A 24,827-nucleotide genomic window follows, 5' to 3' on the forward strand; every position below is an offset into this window, starting at 1 on the left:
ATATTTTTAAATAGTATTGCCATCTTTCTCACCAGCCAGGCCCGTCTCTTGGAGTCAGTTTCACCTCTTCATCTTCCTCAGTCCTCACATTCCTTTCTCAAGCCTGTACCTTTCAGATACCCAGTGTCTGTGGTTCTCCCGCTGGGCTGTGCCTTCTTGCTGCTTCAGCTCTAGTTCTCTCCCTGACTCTTGGAGCTGCCTTCTAACCAGTTACATCTGTATTAGTTTGCTAGAGCTGCCATAACAAGACACCACGGACTGGGTGGCTCAAACAACAGAAATGTATTTTCTCATAGTTCTGGAGGTGAGAGGTCTAAGATCAAGGTGCTGTCAGGTTTGATTTCTTCTGAGGCGTCTCGTTGGTTTGCAGATGGCTGCCTTCTTGCTGCCTCTTCAGTAATCATTCCTCTGTGCACACACACCAATTTCTTCTTACAAGGACACCAGTCCAATTGAATTGGGGCCACTGTAAAAGCCTCAGGTTAACTTAATCACTGCTAAGGATACCTGGTCTCCAAACAGTCATTTTGGTTAGGGCTTCAGCATAGGAATTTGGGAGTTGGGGAGCAGGTGTGGGGTGGGGTACAGTTCAGCCCATAGACTGTCTAATAACTTGGATATTGTTCTTTGACAGAGTAATCTTTCCAAAGGGCAGCTCTGATGATATTGTTCCTATCCTCAGAAAAACATTAGGGACTGAAAGAGCCCAGTGCTCTGGAACCCCCATTGCTTACCAGTGTGGGCACAGCTGGAAGTCTCTAAGAATCATAGAGAATAGAAAAGTTACCAGCACATGGGTGGTTGTTGCAGATATCAAAAAGCAGGTTAGATGTTTTCTGGAAACTATAGACAGGTAGTCAACTTGATGTAGGTCTTTGAAGAAAAATTCCAAGAGGCTTGAGAATATTAAGAAAAAAAATAACATAGTAAATAGTAAATAGGCTAATAATGGAAGAATAGGAAAATGCATAAGCTTAATATGTTGATTTTGGTGGAATATCTGACTGAATTTCTCATAACAGTTTCCACAAAAGTATGTTTTCTTCAGGAGAGAGTTGAGAGTTTTTCATGTGTGTGCTTCTTAGGCCAGAGCTTAAGGACCCTATTTTAAAATGAACTGGAACTATGCTCTCTCTCTAAAAGGTAAATAATTAAGGATAAAGATAATTGGCGATAGGGATGTATTATCGTGATCTGAAAGTATTCTTAATAGATAGCTGACTCTGTTATCTAATTACTGCCAAAAAGTGTTGCTTTAGATTCTTATTCTGAATCAGTTATTGTATTTGCTAGATCCTCCACCCAGCTATTAATGGCAGTGTAAATAGCTCCTGACAACAGCAGAATTCTTTTAGTCATTTACATACACATTTTGCAACTCAACCAATTTTTCTTGGAGGGCACTGTAGGAAGTTATATTACTCAAAGTTAGATATTCTTTCAGTGTTTTAATGAGATTAGGAAAAAAATGAGTTGGAATATATGTTTGGCTACACCTACATTGACTATTTTCCAGATTTAAATTATTTTTGGCCATGCTTGCTGATGTAGAACTGTAGAGATTTTATGTTGTAGAATTCTGGAAAATCTTGGCCTTCCCTCTGGCTATTACCTCTAGACATGGGTGGGTATTCCTCTTGGACACCTTTTTTTTCTAGAATGAGCCTAATGCCCACCATGACTGACAATTAAAGCACATGGTTTTGCTCTCTGGGTAGACCAGAAACTTTTAAAAGATCTGCTGTGGGGAATAATATTTGCGGAAACCTGATTCAAGGATATATACTACATCTTTCTTCCAGGCTGCAGATTTTAACCTGGGGTGGGAGTGGGGGTGTTCCATGGACAACCCTCAGGTTTCCATGATGCCTTGAAAATAGATGCAAAGTGTTATGTCAGGGTGTTTTCTGAGGAGAAGAAGATACAAAGCATTTTATTAGATTCTTAAAGAGTTGTCCATAGTCCAAAATATGTTAAGGATAAAATAGTATCACTATACACACTAGAGTATATCTTCTAATTAACATGACCATCAGTGAGTTTGAATGTGTTGGTGTGAACCTGTAGTTTATGATGAGTGATTTTTGAGAGTAACATCTAGGGAACTCATTTCTGTATTAATTCTAAGAAATGTTTAAGGCTAATGTTTACCTCATTACAGTCCACTCTGGGGCCTCTTGGGAGAAATTTCTCTTTGGTAACCATGTCAAGTGTAGTTATGCTTCTCCTTAGCAGGGAGTTTGTTTTAGCCCTATGGTCTCAGGGAATGTGGCTATTACTTCTGGCTTCTAGAAAGAACGCAAATATGCAATGTGCTTCTAGCAGGTATAATCTCAATCCTGGCTTCACCAATTTTCAACCGTTAATTTCTATTTGCATTATTTAAAAGCCATTTCTTAAAGTTTTATTTTGTTTATTGTCAATATCTTTGTAACTTTTATTAAATATTGGACCAGACAAGTCATACATCAGTAAAAATGATGTGTTTATTGATTAGTTATTCTAATCATGAAGTGTATACTATATTGTTACATACGGCATTGGATGCCAGGGATTAAAAAGTCAAGTAAGATAGGCCCCTGCCCCTTAAGATGTGTACTGTCTAGTTGGACAAGAAGAGCTGTAAATCTCTAAGGGCCCTGAAGTGTTATGTCTTTTTGCATGGTTGTGTTCTGTGGTAGAGGAGGCAGTTGATCCTAAAAGGAAAGTTTGGAAAGGCTTCCAGCAGGAATGACCACTGAACTGGGTGCTGGGAGGCAAGTAGGTGTTTGCCTGACAGCTGATCCTGTCACCTAATCACCACCAGGAGGGTATGCTTTAGATTCTCATCCTCCATCAGAGTTAGAATTTTTTCTGGGTGTCACCACGCAGCTGTTAACAGCAGGGGGGCTGATATCCCCATAAGCAGGAGACTTCATTCAGTTATTTACATGAATTTTTTGCAACTCAACTAATTTTTATTGGAAGACAAATAAGGGCATGAAGGTCAAGGAAGCAGCACCGAGTCTGGGATGTTTTGGGAAGTGCAAGCAGTTTGCCATGGTTGGAGGGCAGGTTATGTGTGGTAAGAGTGAGGCCCGCACATAGGAAAGGCCTGGATTCTCAAGGGCTCGTGAGCCAAACTGAACAATTTGATCTTTATTCTCAAGGCTTTAGAGAGTGAAATGAAGGATTTTAATCAGGGGAGTAGGAGTATCCGACTGGGGCTTTTTTTTGTAAAATAACTTAGGCAGGTGTGTGGGGTAGACTGGAGGGTATAAGGCTGGGAGTAAGGAGGGCAGTTAGGAAATTACTGCAGTAGTCCACCCGAGGAATATAAATCTCTTACACCATTGCACATCAAAAGTGATGTATGTGCACCAGAAAGGAAGGGTCTCTATTTTGTCAAGTGAAAAAAATTGTTGGAGTGATACTGAAAATATTACTGCATTTATGAAAATGCCTGCACACAGAAGAACTGTGTGCTTGCGGAGTAAATACGTAGACGAAAATCTGAGAAGGATGCACACCAGACTGCTAACAAGTGCTTGTGACTGGAGAGAGGAATGGGATTGGGAGGGAAGAGATGAAGGACGATCCACTTATTTATGTGTTTGGAAATTTTAAAAATGATATGCCCATATATTATTTATATATAAGTTTCTGAGAAGAATGAATGGGGAGTGAGAGAGTAGAGGTGGATGCTGAATACTATTCTCTGGGGTGCGTGAATGTGAGGGGATGGAGAGGTGAGAGAATAACCGGTAGATTCCTGTCTTGCAATGGCAGAGCTGTGGGTGGGGCCTTAGGCCATCAGTCATACAGATGGACACGGCCCACCGGCTGGCTTGCTCGTGAACAGTGCACAGGCCTGTGCTTACCAGCAGAAGGAACCACTTCCCACTCATTACCCTGTCCCTTGGCTTACTGTCTCTGAAGTCCAGGTGCATGGCCTAGGTCACTATCAGTACAGTTGCTTTACTTTGTTAAGGGAAATGATGCTTCATTAGTACTTGAAAGTGGAACATTATTTCTAACCCACTGTACATTATTCTAAGGGCACACCAAAAATCTAAATCTGAACACATTCTGCAAAATGTCTTTACTTTTCTAAGGTATAAGCATCATAACTGTATTCTTTGGGAAACTCCTGATGGAGCAATGATTTGGGAAAGGCGTGAAGGAACTGGATGAGAACATAGGGATGGATTAAGTTCAGTGGAAGCCAGGGGACTCTGGGATGGGAGGAAGACATTGCAGTTTGGACTGTCCCTGTGGACTGAGTTTCATATAGAGCAGCAGTACTCCCTGAAGGCCAGCCTGACTGTGCAGTCTTACCACAGGGTAGCCTTGCTATGAGTGAGCCCTGATGAGATTTGCCTGGGGCTGCAGGTGGACAGATGCTCATCACTGATGACCCGGCAATAGGGGCCCTGTGTTAGGGCTGTGTTGTAAGAGAAATGGATGAGATGGGGGTGGGGGAGGTGGGGAGAGAAGGAGAGATTTATTTAAGGAATTGATTCCTGCAATTATGGAAGCTCGCAACTCCTTAGGCTGCACCCCCCAAGGAAGAGCTGGTTTTGTGGTTCAGTTCTAAAAGCCATCTGCTGGCAGAATTCTTTCTTGCTCAGGGAAAGTCTGTCTTTTGTTCTGTTTAGGCCATCAGCTGACTGGATGAGGCCTCCCACCTTAACAGAGGCCAATCTGCTTTACTCAGAGTCCACCAGTTTAAATATAAATTTCACCCCAAATACCTTCTCAGAAGCATCCAAAATAATGTTTGTCAAATATCTGGGCACCATGGCCCAGCCAAACTGACACGTAAAACTAATAATCACAGGGGCTTGTTGGCATACATCTTAGACTGTCCCACTCCAGCTTGGATGGAACCAACCTATTCATGGTGATGCCCTAAGGCCATGGGTCAGAGCATCCCTGATACAGCCTCTCACTAACCCTGAAAGGCCTGGCTTAGCTTTGGTCCTCAGCTCAACGTGGGGCCCAAGGAGGCTTCTCCCTCCATGGCTGGTGCTTGCCAGGGGACATGGAGTCTAGCTTCCTTCTTCTTTTTTAAAAGTAGAGATATAATTGATATATATCATCATATTAGTTTAAGGTGTACAACATAATGATTTGATGTATGTACATATTGCAAAATGATAACCACAATAAGTTTAGTTAACATCTATAACCTCACATAGTTACAGATGAGAACTTTTAAGATCTGGTCTCTTTGCAAGTTTCAAATGTACATTATGGTATTGTTAACTATAGTCACTATGCTGTATGTTGCATTCCCAGAACTTACTTATCTCATAACTGTAAGTTTGTGCCTTTTGACCCCTTTCACCCTTTTTGTCCGCCTTACCCCCTGTGTCTGGCTACCACCAGTCTGTTCTCTGTGTCTGTGCGATCAGGGTTTTTGCATTTTTAGATTCCACATATAGGTGATATCATAGAGTGTATGTCGTGGTCTGTCTGACGTATTTCACTTAGTGTAATGCTCTCAGGGTCCCTCCGTGTTATCACAAGTGGCAGGATTTCCTTCCTTTTTAATGGCTGAATTACATTCCTTTGTGTATTATGCATATATCACTTACCCATTGTTCCATCAGGGGACACTTTAGTTGTTTCCACGTCTTGGCTGTTGTAAATAATGCCACAGTGAACATGGGGGTGCAGATATCTTTTTGAGAAGTGATTTTGTTTTCTTTGTTTATTCCAGAGGTGGAATAGCTGGATCATATAGTAGTTTTATTTTTAATTTTTGAGGAGCCTACACACTGTTTTTCAACTTCTTCCTTCTGTTTCTCTTTTCCTTCTCTTGACATGTGTAGGTTAGTTTTGCTTCTTTAGGATTTCTGAAAACAAGAATAATGATCCTATACTAGAAGAGACAACACAACTAGGTTAAACAAAGACAGGATTCTCCCTGAGGTCACGATGACTTATGTGTTTTGGGGATGTTCAGGCTGCTGTTGCCTGTCGTCATGAACAGGATCTCTGCTGTCCCTGGTCTCTGTCAGCTGCCATCGGCCCCGAAGGCTCCTGTGCTGCACCTCAGCTGGTTGGGAGCAAAGGGGAGTCGGGGCTGCAGTCTGATTAGGTAGAACAGGTGCTGGTTCTTTAAATGTCACATTCTGGTCTGTAAGGAAATGTCTGTTGCTTCTGTCATTGCATCATCTTCTCTTGTGGAGGAAAATTACCATTGGTTAGAAGCAGGGACATTAGCCTGACTAGAGGTCCTTCTGCTATAGGTTGTCTGAGCCTCATGAGAAGCCTGAGAGGACATAGAAGTAAGGGAGGTGGATGTCAGATGCCTTCCTACTCTTGAGAATACTGGCACTGCTGGGAGAGGGCGGGGGTGTGAGGGCGTGGGGTTAGGTTTGGGCCAGAAGCCGGGAAATCTGTGTGCTGAGGATCTCTTCACCTGACCCCTGGGCAGTTGGGTCTCCTTGACTGGATCTCTCTGTTTGTCTCTGTGTCCTCAGTGGTAAGATGCCTGCCTGTTGGGAAGCTAAAGGCCATGCCAGAATACCACAAATGCACAGGGATTTCAACAGAAAGTTTTTTCTTTGGGGTAGGAGGCAATGCTATCTCCAGGAGAGGCGTGGCTGTGAACTGGGCAGCCTGTAGAGAGCATAGTGGAAGTGGATATGGCTGCTGTTAAGAATGGGAGAGGAAAGAGGTCTGGCCTATTCCCATGGCTGCTGGATGCTTGCTGAGGGCCTCCTTGAAGCTGGAGACCACAGCATCTGGTTGATTGTAGACTTCTGGATCCATTACCACTGTGTTTGGTCAGCAGTGCAAGTGCAGGAGAGGAGGAGACACTGGATGACTCTACTGATGCAAAACTGGGCTGGCTTTAAAAGTGCAGGAAAGAAAAAGCAGGAGAATTGAATGATGTTCCACAGAGGTTAGACTGATGAGGAAGTGAAGTCCAAGATATTAAATACTGGTAGATAAATGGTAGGATTGGGATCAGTGAAGTTAATGAGGCTGAAAAATCAGCAGAGGGAAATGAGGTTTTACTATACTGGAGTTTAAAGTAAAGCAGTTCTGGAACAATGTCCTGGGCGTGGGGGTGGTAAATACAGGATGCTAGATTTGGTAAAGCAGGAACTTTGGGACGAGGCTGCTCGTGGGTCTCCTACATGAACAGCGGAGTCTTCCAAGACGAATGATGAGACATGGGGTGTCCGGTGTTAAGCTCTTGGTAAGGGGCAGTGACCAGCCAGCAGATGGCACCGACAGGGAGGCGGCAAAGAGGTGGTCCCTGCCATCGCGGGAGGCCAGGGAGGGCTTTGGGCCAAGCGAGGAGAGGCCTGATCCCAGTTAAAGTGGCTGTTGAGAGGAAGTGGCTGTGTTTAGCTCCCAGTAGTGGTCTAATAGCCTGTGGTGACCAGCAGCCCTTAGGGGCGAGATCTAGGTGGGGTAAGGAAAACATCTTTTGGTAGGAAGCCTGTTTTCTGTTTTTAAAAACATTGATGTTGAACAGGTCGTCTGTAAAGCATTTTCCTGGTTTAAAAGTCTGTCCTTGAACCTGAAAAAATACACATCAGGAATTTGATCCCTTGAAGTGCTCAGCTGAACGAATATGCCTAGATTCTGAGTAATCTTGTCCTCCTGTGAAAATCTGCGTTCCCTTAGAGATAGGAAGTAGAATAGAAAATCTTGGATAAAATAGATAATTATGTTAAACAGTGTGAGTTGAGCAAAATGAGGTGTATTTGTTCCCACTGTCGGCACGATTTCCTTGGGAGCACCAGACTTCCTTCCATTTACCTCTAAATTGAGATAAGAGATTAGAGCATCTCAAACAGAAAAACTTTCTGTGCCTAAAGCCCTTCTCCAGGAATTAACTCTGAGACAATGGTGGATGCCTTTACAGGTGTCCAATTTCTTTTTCTCAGATTAATATATCCTCAGGTATCTTTTGGAGGTAGCAGAAAGAGTAAGCCAGGGAAGTAGGGTGCAGGAGAGAAGAGGGGAGGAAGAAAGAAAACACAGCTGAGAATATGCAAGAGAAGATTTGGGCTGAAACAGTTCCATATTCAAAGCTCCTGAGCCTGGGGCCCTTGGTGCTTTTAAGGGAGTGGTTCCAAGTCCTGCAACGGGAAAGGAGCAAAAGCAAACAAGTGAGTGTTCATGGCACAGGGGAAGGAAGTCTATTTCAATAATTGTGATTTTAGGCTCCTTTTTTGTGACGGAAATGAGAATACTAGAGCCAGGAGCTCCATTTGCTTTACTGCTTGTGTACTTTTTTTTTTTTTTTTGGTATCATTAATGTACCATTACATGAGCAACATTATGGTTACTAGACTCCCTGCATTATCAAGTCCCCACCACATACCCCATTACAGTCACTGTCCATCAGCATAGGAAGTTGCTATAGAATCACTACTTGTCTTCTCTCTGTTATACTGCCTTCCCCATGTCACCCCCTACATTATGTGTGCTAATTGTAATACTGCTCTTGTACTTTTATGACTTCTTTTTAACTTTATAAACTATAGTAATTAACTCCCTGTCTTTTTATAATAAGGAATAAGAAGACTTACTATAAGAAGATTTTCTTTGGGAGGATGAGACATCTTATTTCTTGATATTTTCATCCATTCCCCTCTTTTCCCTGACCCCCTCAACCCCCACACAATTGATTGCTTGGAACAAGGTATAGTTTTAACATTATTTCAACCAGCTGTTCTCGAAGAATGGCAGATGAGGAAATGATGACGTGATGCACCTCCCAGGGGCCGTGGGGCTCAGCAACCAGCTCTGGGGAAACTTAGGACTGCGGCTCTTCGATGAAGCAGTTTACCAACCTGGGACTCTTCTTCCTTATCTTTAATGGGGAGTTTGGACTAGATGATTTTTAAGGATCAAGCTTTAAGGATTTTTGACTCAGAATTCTGCTGGAGGTTCAAAGAATTGGTTTTGGGGAGGGGCTGATAATATCATAAGAAGCAGGCTTGGCCAGAGGAAGAGGGTATGAGTGCAGAAGAGAGAGTGCTTCATGCCAGTTTGTCCCTGCGGATGGCCAGAGAGTGGTCCTAAACGACAGACACATGAGGCTAGCCTCTTTCAGCCTAAAGGTGACTCTGAATGCGCCTCTAGGAGACACTGCAGTTACTAGAGTTTGAGTTCAGAGGTCGAATGACAAGCAGGAACTGACTATATGAATAGGGGCTACAGTTGATTCCTTGGCTAGATTGTGTTAAACAGCTATTCTTGAAATCAGAAAAAAATGCAAAACTAATCAAGTGGTGGTTCTTTCTGGCCCTACCCCTCCCTCAGTTCCTTTCTTCCTGTATTTTTATTCCTCTGTTAAGGTCATTCTCAAGGCTATATCTTTCCCATTTGTGCAGTTAATAGGTAGGCCTGGGTTTATGCATCAGCCATGCCTTCCTAGTTGTACCATCTTGGATAAATTATTTAACTAGTCTAGGTACCAGTTTCCTCATCTGCCAAGTGGGGAGACTAGCTAATAATCGTCACGGTATTAGTATTGTTGTGAGTATGAACATCGAATAACCCAGGCAGGGTGTTTGGTGTCATATTGTCAGATGGTTAAGTCTACATGGGTGTCAGCTGTGACTGTATTAGTAAGTCTCCTTCTCACAGATTCATATCTCACCCGTCCTCCAGTGCTTCAGTCACCTATTGCTGTGTAATGGATACCTCGATCTAGTGGTCTTGGATGACTGTCTTGTGACTGACTGTGTTCAGCTGGGTGGCTCTGCTGCTGGTGTAGTTGGGATTTCTCTAGTGGCTGCAGTCAAATGGTGGCTGGAACAGAAGCATGTGAAATGGCTTAACTCACCTGTCTGGCACCTTGGCAGGGCTAACAGGGATCCTAAAGGTTTCTTTCTGTCTCTTTATGTTGTCTCCTTAAGACTAGCTTGGGCCCCTTTTCACAGTGTATAGATCGTAAAAGCAAAGGGTCTAAGAGAGCAAGCTCCAGTGTGTCAGCACTGTTTACATCATGTTTGCTCATGTCCCACTGACCAAATTCAGACAAGGCCTAAGACTAGTGTCAGTATGGGAGGGGCTGCACTGGGCATGACTGTCAAGGAGTGTGGCTCACTGGAGCCACCCAAATCAGTCTGCCACATCCAGCTTCAGAGTCCCCTGTCTGGAAAAACATCTTCACTAGGTGTCACTCTGTTAGCTTGTACCTAACTTCACTTCCAATCAAATAAGCAATTCATCATTTTCTCTTTTCATCATGGAGCTGGTGCTGGATCATAAACTGGATATCGTCATTTTGTGAAATTTCTCCCTAGATTGTTCTGTATCAGTTTTCATATTTACAAGTTGAAACCTGAACATAATTCTTCTCCCATTTTCATTTTCTCACCAAAATCCAGACTTGATGAAACCCTGGCATTTATTCCTTTGTTCTCCATTCTCATTGTGACTATCAGTGTCCACATCCTTACCTGACACATGAACAGACGCACTAACCTTTCAGTTAGGTTTTGTTTACACATTATTTTCAGTGTGATACATTTCTTTTTAAGAACCTACAGTATATTTATAGTTCTTACTGCATTAAACCTAATCTTCCTTGTTTTCCTGAGGCCCTTATTTATCTGGCCTTGTGCTCTCCTTCACTGTTGTATGTCATTGACCCTCCAGAATCAGAGAGTGAGGAGGGAAGGTGTATGTAATAAGAGAGCTCAAGTCCATCTGCATTATAAATATCTTAGAACACAGATGGGAATTAAGGAGGTAGTATGGAGGCAGAACAAAAATCCTGAATATAGAAAGATGTAAAGCAGAAGGGATTTTATTGTTGTTGATTGTGTGTTTGAGAATTAGGTAGGAGGAAAAGGGGGGAATCAGTGATTTCATGGAATCAGAAATTAGATCCTCTTTAGTTTCCTCAACTCTTGAAAATCCTGAGCTATCTTTTGTTCATTGAACTACTCCTGGCTCAGTTGGGTTATGCATCCACACAGTCTTGTTTTAATGTTACCAGTGGTGTAGGGTTGCATGTTCTTGTGCTGTGCTTGGCACACAAATATAAGCAAAATGTAAGTTAAATTCATACTTTATATAAAGTAAAATAGACAACATCAACAAAGTCAGAAGGATGTCTGTTCTTATATATGGGAGAGAGATACAAACGTGGTTTCATGAATTCACCATTAAAAGTAGACATTTGCTAGACACTCAGTAGATGTGCTCTAGATGCTGAGACTGTAGCTGGAGTGAATGAAGGCTTAGCCTGTTACTCTGCAGAATGAGCACTATTTCTTCTGTAGATGGAGTACATAAAATGTGTTAAAAGCACGGGAAGAGAAAGCCATTATCTATATATATATTTTAGATCTATAAGCCTTTGGAGTCAGATAGAATTTAAAACATAAGACTTTGAAAGAATAGCTTCCTGTTCACAAGAGGAAACAACATTTTAAAGGACAAACCCAGAAAGGCATTAGCCTAAAGAAGGTGAACAAGCATATTCAGTTATTCACTGACATCTTGTTGATACTGTTCATTTCTATTCCAAAAGCATAGTATTTTTGGGAAATAGTGATAATACTTAACCTCCGTAGTCAAGACACTGTGGAAGGAAATGGCAAACATTTTTGAAGAGTCTCATGCACCCCATCAGCTTCAACCATAGTTTCAAATATCCTGTTTTAAAGACCTCAATTCCAGAGTAGTCTTTAACTTTATTAACTTGGACATCAAGGCAGCTGCATTCTTGAGGATGGAGACATGATCTTGTTTTGCTGTGATCCTGTTTTATTCCTTTAATTCTCAGCACTGCTGAAGAAGGGGCCCTGTCTCTTCCTGGAGACTTTCAGGCAAAGGAGCTGTTTCCAACTTCCTACTAAGTCCACCCAGCTATGTCATGCAGGGGATGCAGGGAAGAGTTTTCCTTGGGAGGGCCTCTGCAGAAGCTTTGGAGCTGGGCCCTGAGCTCTTGGCTGGCATCAGGGTTTTCCGAAGCAGAGGCTGCAGTAATGCTCGTCACTGATGGAGAGACGTGCTGCCTGGGCCCTTTTCATGAGAGTCAAATAAAACTCTTGTCGTAATAAGCCTGCTTTCAAAGGTGTTTTCCTAATGATTTTACCAGTGAAACAGAATGAGTGTGTGGGAGAGCACAGTTCAGTAACTGGAAAACCCTGGGCAGTGTCCTTTCCCCGTCCTGGGCCCCTGCTTGCCCTCCCTCCTGAAGCTCCTCCTCCCCAGGCACACACTTGCTGCTCTGTTTTCTGTTCTGGAGCTGCCTGAATTGTGTGGTCTGTGTAGATGAATGTGAACTCTTCAATCCAGAAAGAAGTGCCAGGAGTATAGTCAGCCCAGCCAGTTGGCATTCACCCCTAGGGGAGGTGCCTGACCAACCAAGCTGGTTGCAGTATCTCCAGGGGGCACTAAATGTGGAGAGAAACCTTGGGCCCTCTCACATCATCCAAGAAGCATTGCAAACAGGGAGAAAGAATTGCCAAGGAAAGACTGTAATCAGGTGTTCCATCTCATGGGTATTTTGGATTAGTTGCAGAAATACTTGCTTGAAGCAGCTTATATTTTTGTTGTCAATCTGTGCCTGAACTGCTTGTGATTTCAGGGTTCTCTGGCCAGGTTAATAGCTTTGAAATGGATTTCAGATTGGTGAGCCACAAGCTGGATTCCGGAGCCACAAGCCAGTTTCGCATCTCAGACTGTGTGTGTGTGTGTAAGATGCAGAGTTTAAAGCTCTGTACTTGATGGTGCTGAGTGGCTGCCTCGTTAGCTGGGGGCATGTGTTCCACAGTCTGCCCCAGTCCCCACTCTCCCTGCTTCCTCATAGTCCTCTCACCAAGCTGCTTCACTCCTGTTTGTGACTTGCATGGTTCCTATAGGCCTTTGAATTCCTACCCTGTTTTAGTACAAATGTTTTCTGAGTGTTCCTTGAATGCTGACCTCCATTTAGTCTAAGACAAACCAAAAAGGTTGATGAAGATTGTTTAAGAATTGATTTGTATTATAGAATTAAAATTTAGAAACATAGCAGTTGTTTTCCAATGAAGATATTTCTTGGCTTATAAGCAATGGCCAACGTTGACTGAAGGTCTGACTTTCAACAGTTTTTTCTGTATTAGGATTTTGACTTCATCAAAGGCCTGTCTGCTGCTGGGCTTCTCAGACCCCAGAGCAGCTCTCCTTAAACCCAGTGTTTGCATCTTCAGCTTCAGAAGACCTCTGCTAGAAGCAGCCCAGCTGCCTGTCACAGGGACCAAGGAACTTCCTGTTTATTCAGTAAACATTGTAGGAAATACAAAGACCTGTGAAGGGCTCACATGTCCTGGGGTCACCAGAGCAGTTCTTGGAGTTTGTTCTTTTTTACTAATAGCAAATATAAAAATCTGTAGCCATCCAGCTTTCTGAGGTACAAAAGATCTTTTTGTTTTGTTTCTGTATAACCCCCATGTACCACCTAATCTTTAAGAATGGTAACAAAAAGGTGACAAAAGTAGTCTCTGAGATTCATCCTCCTTTCCTCTGTCCCTGCCCCACACCTGCTAAGGGAACTAGTCAGAGGTGATGAAGAATAGAGAATGGAAGAAATCAAGAATCCATGGTGACAGAATAATCCACAGACCACATAATGAGCCTCTGAATAATTTAGAATTTCATAAGTAGAAAAAGCCATTAAAAAATAATTTTCAAGTAATGATTCCTCTTAGAATTATTTCATATATTTCCCCATGATTATTAGAGTAAAATCATTAAAATTTAGTATTACTGTAACTTCATGTCATTTTTTTAAATATTGTATTGTATTGTGTTTTATTCCATGTGCCCGCACAGGACTGAGGTAACAGTGAGTCAGAGAGTTACAGAATGAAAAACCCTATGAGGCGAGTTAAAGAATGAAGAAAAGGGGGGCCAAGTATTTGCTCCATGGGCTGTACTACCTGTGGGTTTTCAATTTCTTCCATTTCTGTTCTACAGTGGAAACTGAAGTTACAGTAAAATTTCTAGAGGAATCTACTTTACATTTCTTGGCTTTTATTTTTCTTTCTCAAACAATTTTGTGTATCTTGAAGTACATATTTCAAATGTCAATTATTAAACTAGATGAGATTTTGACTAGTTGGTTGACCTTTCTTTTGAGGTACATAGAGATTCACATGCAGTTGTAAGAGATAATGAGAGATCCCATGTAGCCTGACCCAGTTTTTCCCAACTGTAGCATCTTGCAAAACTATATTACGTATCACAGCTGGGATGTTGATATTGATACAGGCAAAATACAGAACACTTCCAACATCACAAGGATTCCTTACGCTGCCTTTTATAGCCACACTCATTCCTGTCCACCTCTGGCAATTACCAGTCTGTTCTCCATCTCAGTCTATTTCTCCAATCCACCAGTCTATTTTATGGCCAACTTATTATTGTTAGAAACATTTCTCTAACAGTTGGCCCCCGGGAAGAAGAGACCACTGAACACTTACCTAGGACTGATGACTTTGCGGTGGGAGCTGGTGTTTACGGAAGCTCTCAGGTGGCTTCATGGTACTGTGCCAGGAGGCAGTGTGGGGTCCTGAAGTTCAGATCACTGAGACAGCAGTACTGCAACTCTTCTTGCCAGAAAATTCCCCTGCCAAAGGCTGACAGAATTTTGCCACCTCAATTATGCCATCTTCACAAAGCAGGCCAAGAAATGCCTGTGATGGCAGAGCATTTCTGTTCTCTCCCTGACACTAGTATAGTCAGATACTGTATGGAGCCCCAGGCAGCTGTGGAGAGGGTAAGAGAAGGTGTTGTCTCTATTCATCAACCTGTTGTGACTATTTCCTGATGAGTGTTGGGACTAGAAACTTTCTTTTCTTTCCATTTTTAAAGGTATCTTTGCTACTGTATAAATCTGCTTTGACCCTGTTTTGCACTTGGAGTTTCTGGAATGCCACCAGATGCCAAATAGTCTTCCTTTTTTCTTGATATCAGTCAGACTTAATTGTCTGATGCCAGTAGAGAAGGAAAAGCCCTTGTCATTCTTGAACAAGGAGCTGTGTTATTATAAGCATCAGGAATCATCTGATATCTACAGCTTTTGGGGCTTTGTGTTACACTTGCTTTCCTCCATAGCTCAGCTAGCCCAAACACTTCCATTTTAGGTCATGGAGTATGAAGTCCAGTAGAGGAGATATTGGAGAAATTGATTTTTGTTGGTTTTTATGGATGGAAATTGCTGGTAACAGTCCTGTCTTTGGCGTAAAGCAGCTGTACATTTTCAGTTTTTTTTAATTGCAGAAATAAAATGGTATGGCTTAGAACTAAAGTAATTATGGCAAAGTTTTGGCGTTTCAGACATTATATTGCATTTATCTTTAATTAAGTTGTTTTAAATATTTTGTCATCATTGGCAGTTTTAAGTCCCATGATAAGAACAATTTCTACTTGATGGATATAAGAAATGATACATAGAAAGATTTAATGGACTCATAAAGCCCTGTCCTGATTGAATAGTACTGATGGAATTCATGGATTTCTAAGATCTTTCCCTCCCTTCCTTTCTATTTTTCTTTCTTTCATATTATGTCTAATACTAATCTGTGTAAACTGAGGAGTAACTAAGAATTTTAATGAACTGTCTGTCTAATGTTCTTATGTATAAACTTTAGCCAGTAGCATTGTGAAGAGAATGGAATGTGTGGTTTTGGGGTTCTGGATTGATACACAAAAGGAAATAATGAAAGTTTGATGAGAGGGGCTGTGTGAAGCATGGTAGTCATATTTGTGTTTTGCTCACACACAAAAAAGAAAGGAATAAATAAATTTAGGAAACTTAGGTTGCTGATCTTTGTTATTTATCTGATTATTACCTTGAGTACTCCATATATGTACAAAGATTTAAAGTTTTTCATTTTTGGCATATGAGCTTCTTTTGTTACCCAGGTTCCTTTGTCAGTTATGTGTGCCTTAAAAAGTTTTGAGTGCCTGGTCTGCAGCATTAAACGGGATGATTCATAATAGAAGGGAAGAGACTAGTGGGGTATGCCTTGGGATTTAGTTGTCAGTTACTCAGGAATTTTAGTTCCAAGGAAACTACTAAACCTGACTCCGTTATTTTTTAACTCGAAAACGGTTCAAATTGTATTGGAAAGCTGACATGCTCCGTCACTCAATTTTAAATTAAAAAGGTTATTTTGAGTAAGAAATAAAAACGTGTGCAGTGTTCTGAGATGAAGATGTCTGGAAATTGAGTAAACATCATGTGTGATATAATGAACCTTGAAATATAGTGTATTAGACAACTGCTTTCCAGTGATCTTAGTGTACCAAATTGAGAGTTTCTGTTTTCTTCAGTTTCACATTACTTAAATGAGAAGTAATACTGATGCTGGCCGAACTACAGAGAAACATGGTGCAGGCACCACCAGGACATCCGCCATGAGGGCAGATTTAGATCTGGGTTACAGGTGCATTTCTAGCTCCTAGATTAGTTCCTGACATATAAGAGACAACCGATAACATTTGTTTGAATGAATGAATAAATAATAAACAGGGTAATAGATTGAGAAATTGTGTAAGTTCTGTGTCTTCTTTGCAGTAAGTACCATTTAGTTTATTTTCCTAGACAATAGTGAGGCTATAAATTTATTTGCTGTAGGTGAAGAATTAGCCTCAGTATGGCAAGATGTTATATACAGCATAAATGACATATTTTTAAAAGATGCCCCTGCCCTCTCTTTGTAGGTCCTACTTGCCCTCTCCTGGATACGCTCATGTCCTTGATCAAGCTCAAGGTTTCGTATAATAACTGCTATATAATTCCTTGAACCTCAAAGCGATAGAGAAGAAGCAGGTAGAGTAGAAGGCCAACATATTTGTTGATTACTGTGTACTAAAATTTATATGTAGTGATGACTAGTATCCTTTAATCTTCACTATATAGCCTTGTGCAGTAGCAATTGTTTTCCATTGTGTAGGTGAGGAGGTAAGCTCAGCCAATAAATGGTGACGCCTGATCTCTGGAGTTCAGTTTTTTTTTTCAATTACACGTTCTAGTAGTTTGTGATGGGTTGCAGAAACTCAACTGATTTTTATGTATTCTTGTATCAAGCAGCTTTGCGGAATTATTTCCACAAGTTCATTTGTATTTTATTTTCATTTTTTAAAACCTTTTTGTTTAGGAATATTTTAGGGCGGCGGCGGCGGCTGCGGCTGCTCGGGCGGCAGCGCGTAAAGGGGCCGCCGCCGGGTGATGCCGTGGCCGCTGCTGCGGGCTCAGGAGCCGAGGGGGCCCGGCCTGAGTTCGTCCCGCCAGACCGCGCTCCCGAGCGCCCTGTCTTCTCCGGCCGACCCGCGATCACCCGCGATCACCGAGGCGGCCACGCGTCCCCTCGCCCCAACCCCTGGCCCTCCCCTACCCCCGTCCCCGCCCCGGGGGCCACCACCACCCGCCTCCCGTCCTGGCTCTGAAGAGAATCCACAGGCTTCAGCTTCCTCGTAGAATGGGGAATTAAATGGCCCGGCACGAGAGACCCCCCGGCACAGTGCTCAGCAGGTCCTGTTGGAGATGGTATGTTCCATTGTCAAGCTACAATAATGGGGCCAAATGACAGTCCCAGTCAGGGTGGAGTATTTTTCTTGACAATTCGTTTCCCAACAGATTATCCCTTCCAACCACCTAAGGTTGCATTTACAACAAGAATTTGTCACCCAAATATTAACTGTAATGGCAGCATTTGTCTTGATATTCTGCGGTCACAGTGGTCTCCAGCACTACCTATTTCAAAAGTACTCTTGTCCATCTGTTCTCTGTTGTGTGATCCCAATCCAGACGATCCTGTAGTGCCTGAGATTGCACGGATCTACAAAACAGAGAAAAGTACAAGAGAATAGTTTGGGAATGGACTCAGAAGTGTGCGATGTAATTAAAGAAATTTTTGGATAACCTCTATAAATAAAGATAGGGGAACTCTGAAAGAGAAGGTCCTTTTGATTTTCATTTGACTGCTTTCTATGAGCCCATGCCTCATCTTGCCCTGTGCACGTTTACCTGATACAGCAGTGCTGTGTGTTGTACATAACGTGGAACAACTAACTAGAAATACTATACTTCTGTACCAACATTGCCTCCTAGCAGAGAAGTATGTGTGTGACAAGCCAGTTCTCCAGGCGTAACCTAGATGTGAGACTAAAAGCTTTCCTGATTGACTTAAAGTTGGATAACGGCGAGGTGAGGGATGGTGGGTATGGTATGTGGTTGGGTGGGGAAGAAAAGCCCCACTGACCTGCAGAACATTATTTTTAAGTGGAATCTTTTAAAACTCAAAACAGTTATGAAAAGCAAGGTGAAGAACTCGAGGCTGTTTCTGTATTCATTTTATTCCAACGGACCTACATTGTAGGTGAATGTTATGACAAACCAGACTAAACTCTACCCACATCCTGTATTTTAAGGTCTAAGTTTAACTGGTCAACATTTAAATGAATTGGAACTATTAGTACATAAAGTGTGATGGGCTTTGTTCCCAACACTTTTACATCTTCCCACCCCTTCAGTCTTCCTCCTCTGCCCCTCTTTCTCTGTTCCATATATATTCTTTGGTTTGTATGTGGTTTCTCAGTTAATACATAGCTAATAGCTCTTACTTTTCTTATGTTTTTAACTGCTTAGGTCTATCTGGATGTAAGGGTGAAAATTCATTTGATGGAAATACTTGTGTATATATTTAAAGACCCAGTTGCTCCTCTGGAGCTCATACATTCAAGAATGATTAATCTGTGTAATAAACTGGTTACTACAGTCATTAAAAACAAAAACAAAAAAGCTTTTTGTTTAAGAATATTTTAGATTTACTGAAGAGTTGCAAAGATTTTACAGAGAGCTCTCCTATACCCTTCACCCAGCATTCCCTAAGGTTAACTTCTTACATAATTGTGACACTTCTGTCAAAACTAGAAAAACTGATACTGGTACATTACTGTACAGACTTTATTTGGAGTCCACCACTTTTTCCTTTTTCTGTTCTAGGATCCAGTCCAGTATATCACATTGAATTTAGTCTCTTCCTTTTTAATAGAAAGTTGAAACCATCTGCAAATAATTATAGTCTTGTCCCTTAGTTTCCAAATTTGTTTATATTTGTGTGTGTGTGTGTGTGTGTGTGTGTGTGTGTAGTGAGGTATTAAGTGTGTATACACACACCTTTCTGCAGTGGCTTGGACTGACTACTCTTTTCCAGATTCTACTTATTCTACATACTCTACTCCTCCCCCCCTAAATGTTGCTGCTTCCCAGGATTTTGACCTTTTCCCTTTAGTTTGTGTCAGCTGCACACTGTTCTGGAGGATCTCTGTGGGTTAGGTACAGCCTGTGTGCCCAAGGCAGCCACTGTTTGCTACGATTACTAAATCCTATTTCTAGCATAGAGTTCATTTTTGAGCTCCACATTTGTATAACCAGCTGTCTTCTGGATACCTTTATCTGGATTTCTGCAGACTCTCAGTATGTAACAAGGGAACATATCACCTTGTCTTCTTTTGCCAACTTGTCTCACCTCCTGTACTTCCCATTTCAATAATTTCCCAGTTATCCAAGGTGGAGAGAAACTGGGACTCATTCTGGACTTCTCACTCCCTTCTTCCCTTCTTTCTCTCCTTCTTCCTTCTTTCCTTCCCTTCAATCTTCATATCTATTCCTGTTCATTCTGTTTCCTTCATTTCTCACACATGTATCAACTTTTCTCCATCCCAACTATTTCATTAATATTGAAATTCTCATTTGTTCATCCCTCTTCACACTATGACACTCCCTAACATAGTACTCAGAGCCTCTGGCCTCTCCTGCCTCCGTTACCCGACGATGCCATCTCCCACAGCACACACAGCGCCCTACCTCTCTGTGCTAGCTGTGCTGAATTAGTTCCTAACATTCCTTGGATGTGCCATGCTTTCTCTCCCTTTCTCCTTTGGGTAAGGATGTTCTTGTTTTGTTCCTACTGTCCCTTCTCCTGACTGTCTTTTGCTGATTCCTTTGTTTCCCTTCACTTGTCACTGCTTCCAGGATACCCTTCATCTCTCAGGCTGGATTAGATGACCATCTGAGCTCTAAAGGTAGCTTGTGTGTACTTCTGTGATGGTACCTATGGTATTGAGCTTGTTTAGTAATTTTCTCTATGCCCTGCTTCTCAACAAAACTGTCTTCTTTTCTGAGGTCAGACACCAATGTTGTATTTTCCTTTATGCTTGCTATTGCTTAGCACAGTATTTTGCAAATAGTTGTTATTAGTAAATGCTTATTAAATGGATGAATAAATGCATTCACTGTCCTTGGAAATACTGCTGTGACTGTTTCCCAAAACTGTATTCTTACACCAGGACAAACTTCTTGAAATGTCGACTTCCTTATTTATAAATGAGAAGGGTGCCCTGGATGATCTCGGAAGTCCTTTACAGCTCTAAAAAATTGGGTATTTATGATTTTAAGATTTATCATCCTTGAGGACACTTAAAAGAAAATGATGAAGATTCTGGAGGACATTCCAAAAAAGGAACTCCAAAATATTTTGAGCAATGGTGGTAACATTGAAAGAATATTTGGAATTTTGGTTTTACTGTGTAACTAAATGTGTCAGGTGCTAATGACCTGAACAATTGAACAGTTGAGTGGTTTACTTCCAGGGATCAGAGTTTCTGTTCCTCTGCTTACATATCTAAAATCATTTTAAAAAGCCTGGGTATATACTTGTTTCTGAAGATTTTCAAGTAAAACACAGCTGTTTTCTTTTCTTTTTTTTTCTTTTTTCTTTTTTCTTGGAATAAAGTTGATACACTATTATATTGGTTTCAGATGTACAACATAGTGACTCGAAGTTATATACATTTCTAGATGCTTGCCACAGTATGTGTAGTTCTCCCTGTTACCATACCAAGATATTACAAAATTATTGGTTATATTCTATAGGTTTATATTCTATAGGTTTATAGAATATGACCTTCCATTCCTATGACTAACTTATTTACAATTTGTAGGTTGTACCTCTTTATCCCCTTCACCCTATTGCATCTATATCCCCACCACCTTAAGATAGTTTTTAATATTTTTCTTTCTTTCTTTTTTCTTTTTGGTATCATTAATCTACAATTACATGAGGAACATTACGTTTACTAGGCTTTCACCGAGTATGCCCCACAAACCCCATTACAGTCACTGTCCATCAGCATAGTAAGATGCTGTAGAGTCACTACTTGTCTTCTCCATGTTGCACAGCCCTCCCCGTGCCTCCCCCCACATTATACATGCTAATCATAACGCCCCTTTACTTTTTACCCCCTTTTCCCTCCCTTCCTACCCATCCTCCCCAGTCCCTTTGCCTTTGGTAACTCTTAGTCCATTCTTGGGTTCTGTGAGTCTGCTGCCGTTTTGTTCCTTCAGTTTTTTTCTTTGTTCTTATACTCCACATATGAGTGAAATCATTTGGTATTTGTCTTTCTCTGCCTGGCTTATTTCACTGAGCATAATACTCTCTAGCTCCATCCAGGTTGTTGCAAATGGTAGGATTTGTTTTCTTCTTATGGCTGAATAATATTCCATTGTGTATATGTACCATATCTTCTTTATCCATTCATCTACTGATGACACTTAGGTTGCTTCCATTTCTTGGCTATTGTAAATAGTGCTGCGATAAACATAGGGGTGCATATGTCTTTTTCAAACCAGGCTGCTGTATTCTTAGGGTAAGTTCCTAGAAGTGGAATTCCTGGGTCAAATGGTATTAAAACACAGCTGTTTCTCATGGAGTTTGTAGATGGAATTTAAGATGTAATTGTATAATGATGGTACTAATTAACCACTAAGATCTTATCTAGAGAAAGGATTAAAGATGGCAGCATGAGAGGTGAGACAGAGGTTTCCTCCTAAAACTGCATATAATATGAAAATATAATTAATACAACTAATCCTGAAAGAGCAACAGGAAAGAGGACTGCGCCAGTCTGCATACACCTAGAGAAAAAAGCAGACCTCACCGAACAGGGTAACATACCAAAACTGTGACCTGGCCGGACCCAAGCCCTTCCCCGACCCCAGCTCACCAGCTAGAGGAAGAGAATTGGAGTGGGGAGGGAGTGGAGACCTAGGACTGTTGAATATCTAATTCTAGAGATCTGCTCTGGGAACACAAACCTACATTTCATTGTGCTTTCATGATACTCTCATAATTAGGGGATTGGAAAGCTAAGACTGGCAGAATTCCTGAAGAAACTGAGATTCCAGCCACTTCTGGAAAGCAGGGATCCATTTCTGGCTGCTCTGGGAAAAAAGAAAGGCGGGCAGTCTGAGAGGCTTCCTAACAAGGAAGCCTGCAGCAAGAGGGCTGCTAAAGGGGCAAGGATTGCACAGAGCTTCCTGCTCAGGAGAAAGGACAGGTAGACAAAATTGTCTGGGTGCACTCTGCCCACCAGGTTGGGAGCTTTCACAGTCTTCAGGTGCTCCAGCTCTCTGGATGGCTACACAGCTCCAAAGACCCCCTCCATGATATGCAGCCTACTGAGCCTTTCTCCCGGCCAGCCCCACCTGGCTCGCAAACTGGCAAACCCTACCCTGGCGTTAGGCAAGTGAGAGGGAAGATCTGTTTACAGCAACTACAAATGCAAAGCATAGAGGATTATACCTGTGTGCTCGGCCCAATAGTTCAGGCAGTGGAGACAGGACAGCAGCCGGGAAGCAAGAAACAGCTCTTTCCTTCCCCCAGGCACCAATTCCACTCCCCTGTGACCCCCAACATTGCTCCAGGGGCTAAGCAGCTCCAGAGAGTAGAGCTTCTGGACACTAGAGGGCGCCATACACAAATATGAAATGCCAAAGGAACCTGGTTCAGAGTAAAATTAATATAACTCCAGAGAAAGATGACATGGACCTAATGACTCTTCCTGAAAGGGAGTTCAAAATTAAAATCGTTAACATGCTCATGGAGGTACAGAAAGATATTCAAGAACTCAGGAATGAATTCCAGTTGGAGATCCAGTTGTTGAAGAGCACGATGGAGGGTATTAAAAGCAGACTGGATACGGTGGAGGAGATGATAAATAAAATAGAAACTACAGAAGAGGAATACAAAGAAGCTGAGGCACAGAAAGAATAAAGGATCTCTAAAATGAAAGAATATTGAGAGAACTTTGTGACCAATCCAAGTGGAACAATATTCGCATTATAGGGGTACCAGAAGAAGAGTGAGAGAAAGGGATAGAAAGTGTCTTTGAGGAGGTAATTGCTGAAAATTTTTCCCAATCTGGGGAAAGAGTCTCTCAAGCCATGGAGGTGCACAGACCTCCCAACACAAGAGACCCAAGGAAGACAACACCAAGACACATAGTAATTAAAATGGCAAAGATTAAGGAGAAGGACAGACTATTAAAAGCAGCCAGAGAGAGAAATAAGATCACATACAAAGGAAAGCCCATCAGGCTAACATCAGACTTCTCAGCAGAAACCTTACAGGCCAGAAGGGAGTGGCATGATGTATTTAATGCAATGAAGCAGAAGGGCCTGGAACCAAGATTATGTTATTCGGCAAGATTATCATTTAAATTTGAAGGAGGGATTAAACAATTTTCAGATAAGCAAAAGCTGAGAGAATTTACCTCCCACAAACCATCTCTTGAGTGTGTTTTGGAGGGACGGCTATAGATGGAAGTGTTCCTAAGGTTTAAAAGCTGTGACTAGAGGTAATAAAACCACAGTATAGAAAGTAGAACTAATTTGCTAATTACTAAGCAAATGCAAAATTAAATTAGCTATCCCAAAAGTCAATCAAGGTATAAACAATGACTACAGAATATGATACCTAATATATAAAGAATGGAGGAGGAAGAAAAGGGAGGAGAAAAAGAAAAGAACCTTTAGATTGTGTTTGTAATAACATTCTAAGTGAGTTAAGTTAGACTCAGATAGTAAGGAAGTTAACCTTGAACCTTTGATAACCATGAATCTAAAGTCTGCAATGGCAATAAGTACATACCTATTGATAATCACCCTGAATATAAATGGTCTGAATGCACCAATCAAAAGACATAGAGTCACTGAATGGATAAAAAACATGATGTATCTATATGCTGCTTACAAGAGACTCACTTTAAACCCAAAGACATACACATACTAAAAGTAAAGGGATGGGAAAAGATATTTCATGCAACTAATAGGGAGAAAAAAGCAGGAGTTGCAGTATTGTATCAGACAAAATAGACTTCAAAACAAAGAAAGTCACAAGAGACAAAGAAGGACATTATATAATGATAAAGGGGTCAATCCAACAAGAAGATATAACCATTATAAATACTTATGCTCATAACACAGGAGCACCTACAGATGTAAAACAAATAGTAACTAAATTAAAAGGGGAAATAGAATGCAATGCATTCATTCTAGGAGACTTCAACACTCCATTCACTCTGAAGGACAGATCAACCAGACAGAAAATAAGTAAGGACACAGAGGCACTGAACAACACATTAGAACAGATGGGCCTAACAGACATCTATAGAACTGTATACCCAAAAGCAGCAGAATACACATTCTTCTCAAGTCCACATGGAACATTTTCAAGAATAGATCATATACTAGACCACAAAAAGAGCCTCAGTGAATTCAAAAGATTGAAATTGTACCAACCAGTTTCTCAGACCACAAAGGTATGAAACTAGAAATAAATTACACAAATAAAACGAAAAATCCCACAAACACATGGAGGCTTCACAACGTGCACCTAAATAACCAATGGATCACTGACCAAATAAAAACAGAGATAAAGCAATATATGGAGACAAATGACAACAATAATTCAACCCTGCAAAATGTGTGGGAAGCAGCCAGGGCCATGCTGACAGGAAAGTATATT

General features: G+C 41.5%; 2 protein-coding genes across 2 annotated transcripts in view; both read left to right on the top strand.

Annotated features, from left to right (window-relative positions):
- Positions 1-24,827, top strand: part of FGF2 (fibroblast growth factor 2) — a 112,488-nt gene that overhangs the window by 57,270 nt on the left and 30,391 nt on the right. The window lies entirely within an intron of this gene.
- LOC118930957 (ubiquitin-conjugating enzyme E2 D3-like) lies at positions 17,270-19,067 on the top strand. Its single transcript, XM_057502604.1, has one exon. The coding sequence runs from the start codon at positions 17,509-17,511 to the stop codon at positions 17,827-17,829; it is 321 nt and encodes a 106-aa protein (XP_057358587.1). The 5' UTR covers positions 17,270-17,508; the 3' UTR covers positions 17,830-19,067.

This window comes from Manis pentadactyla, chromosome 5 (assembly GCF_030020395.1).
Source record: "Manis pentadactyla isolate mManPen7 chromosome 5, mManPen7.hap1, whole genome shotgun sequence".
Classification (NCBI taxonomy): Eukaryota; Metazoa; Chordata; class Mammalia; order Pholidota; family Manidae; genus Manis; species Manis pentadactyla.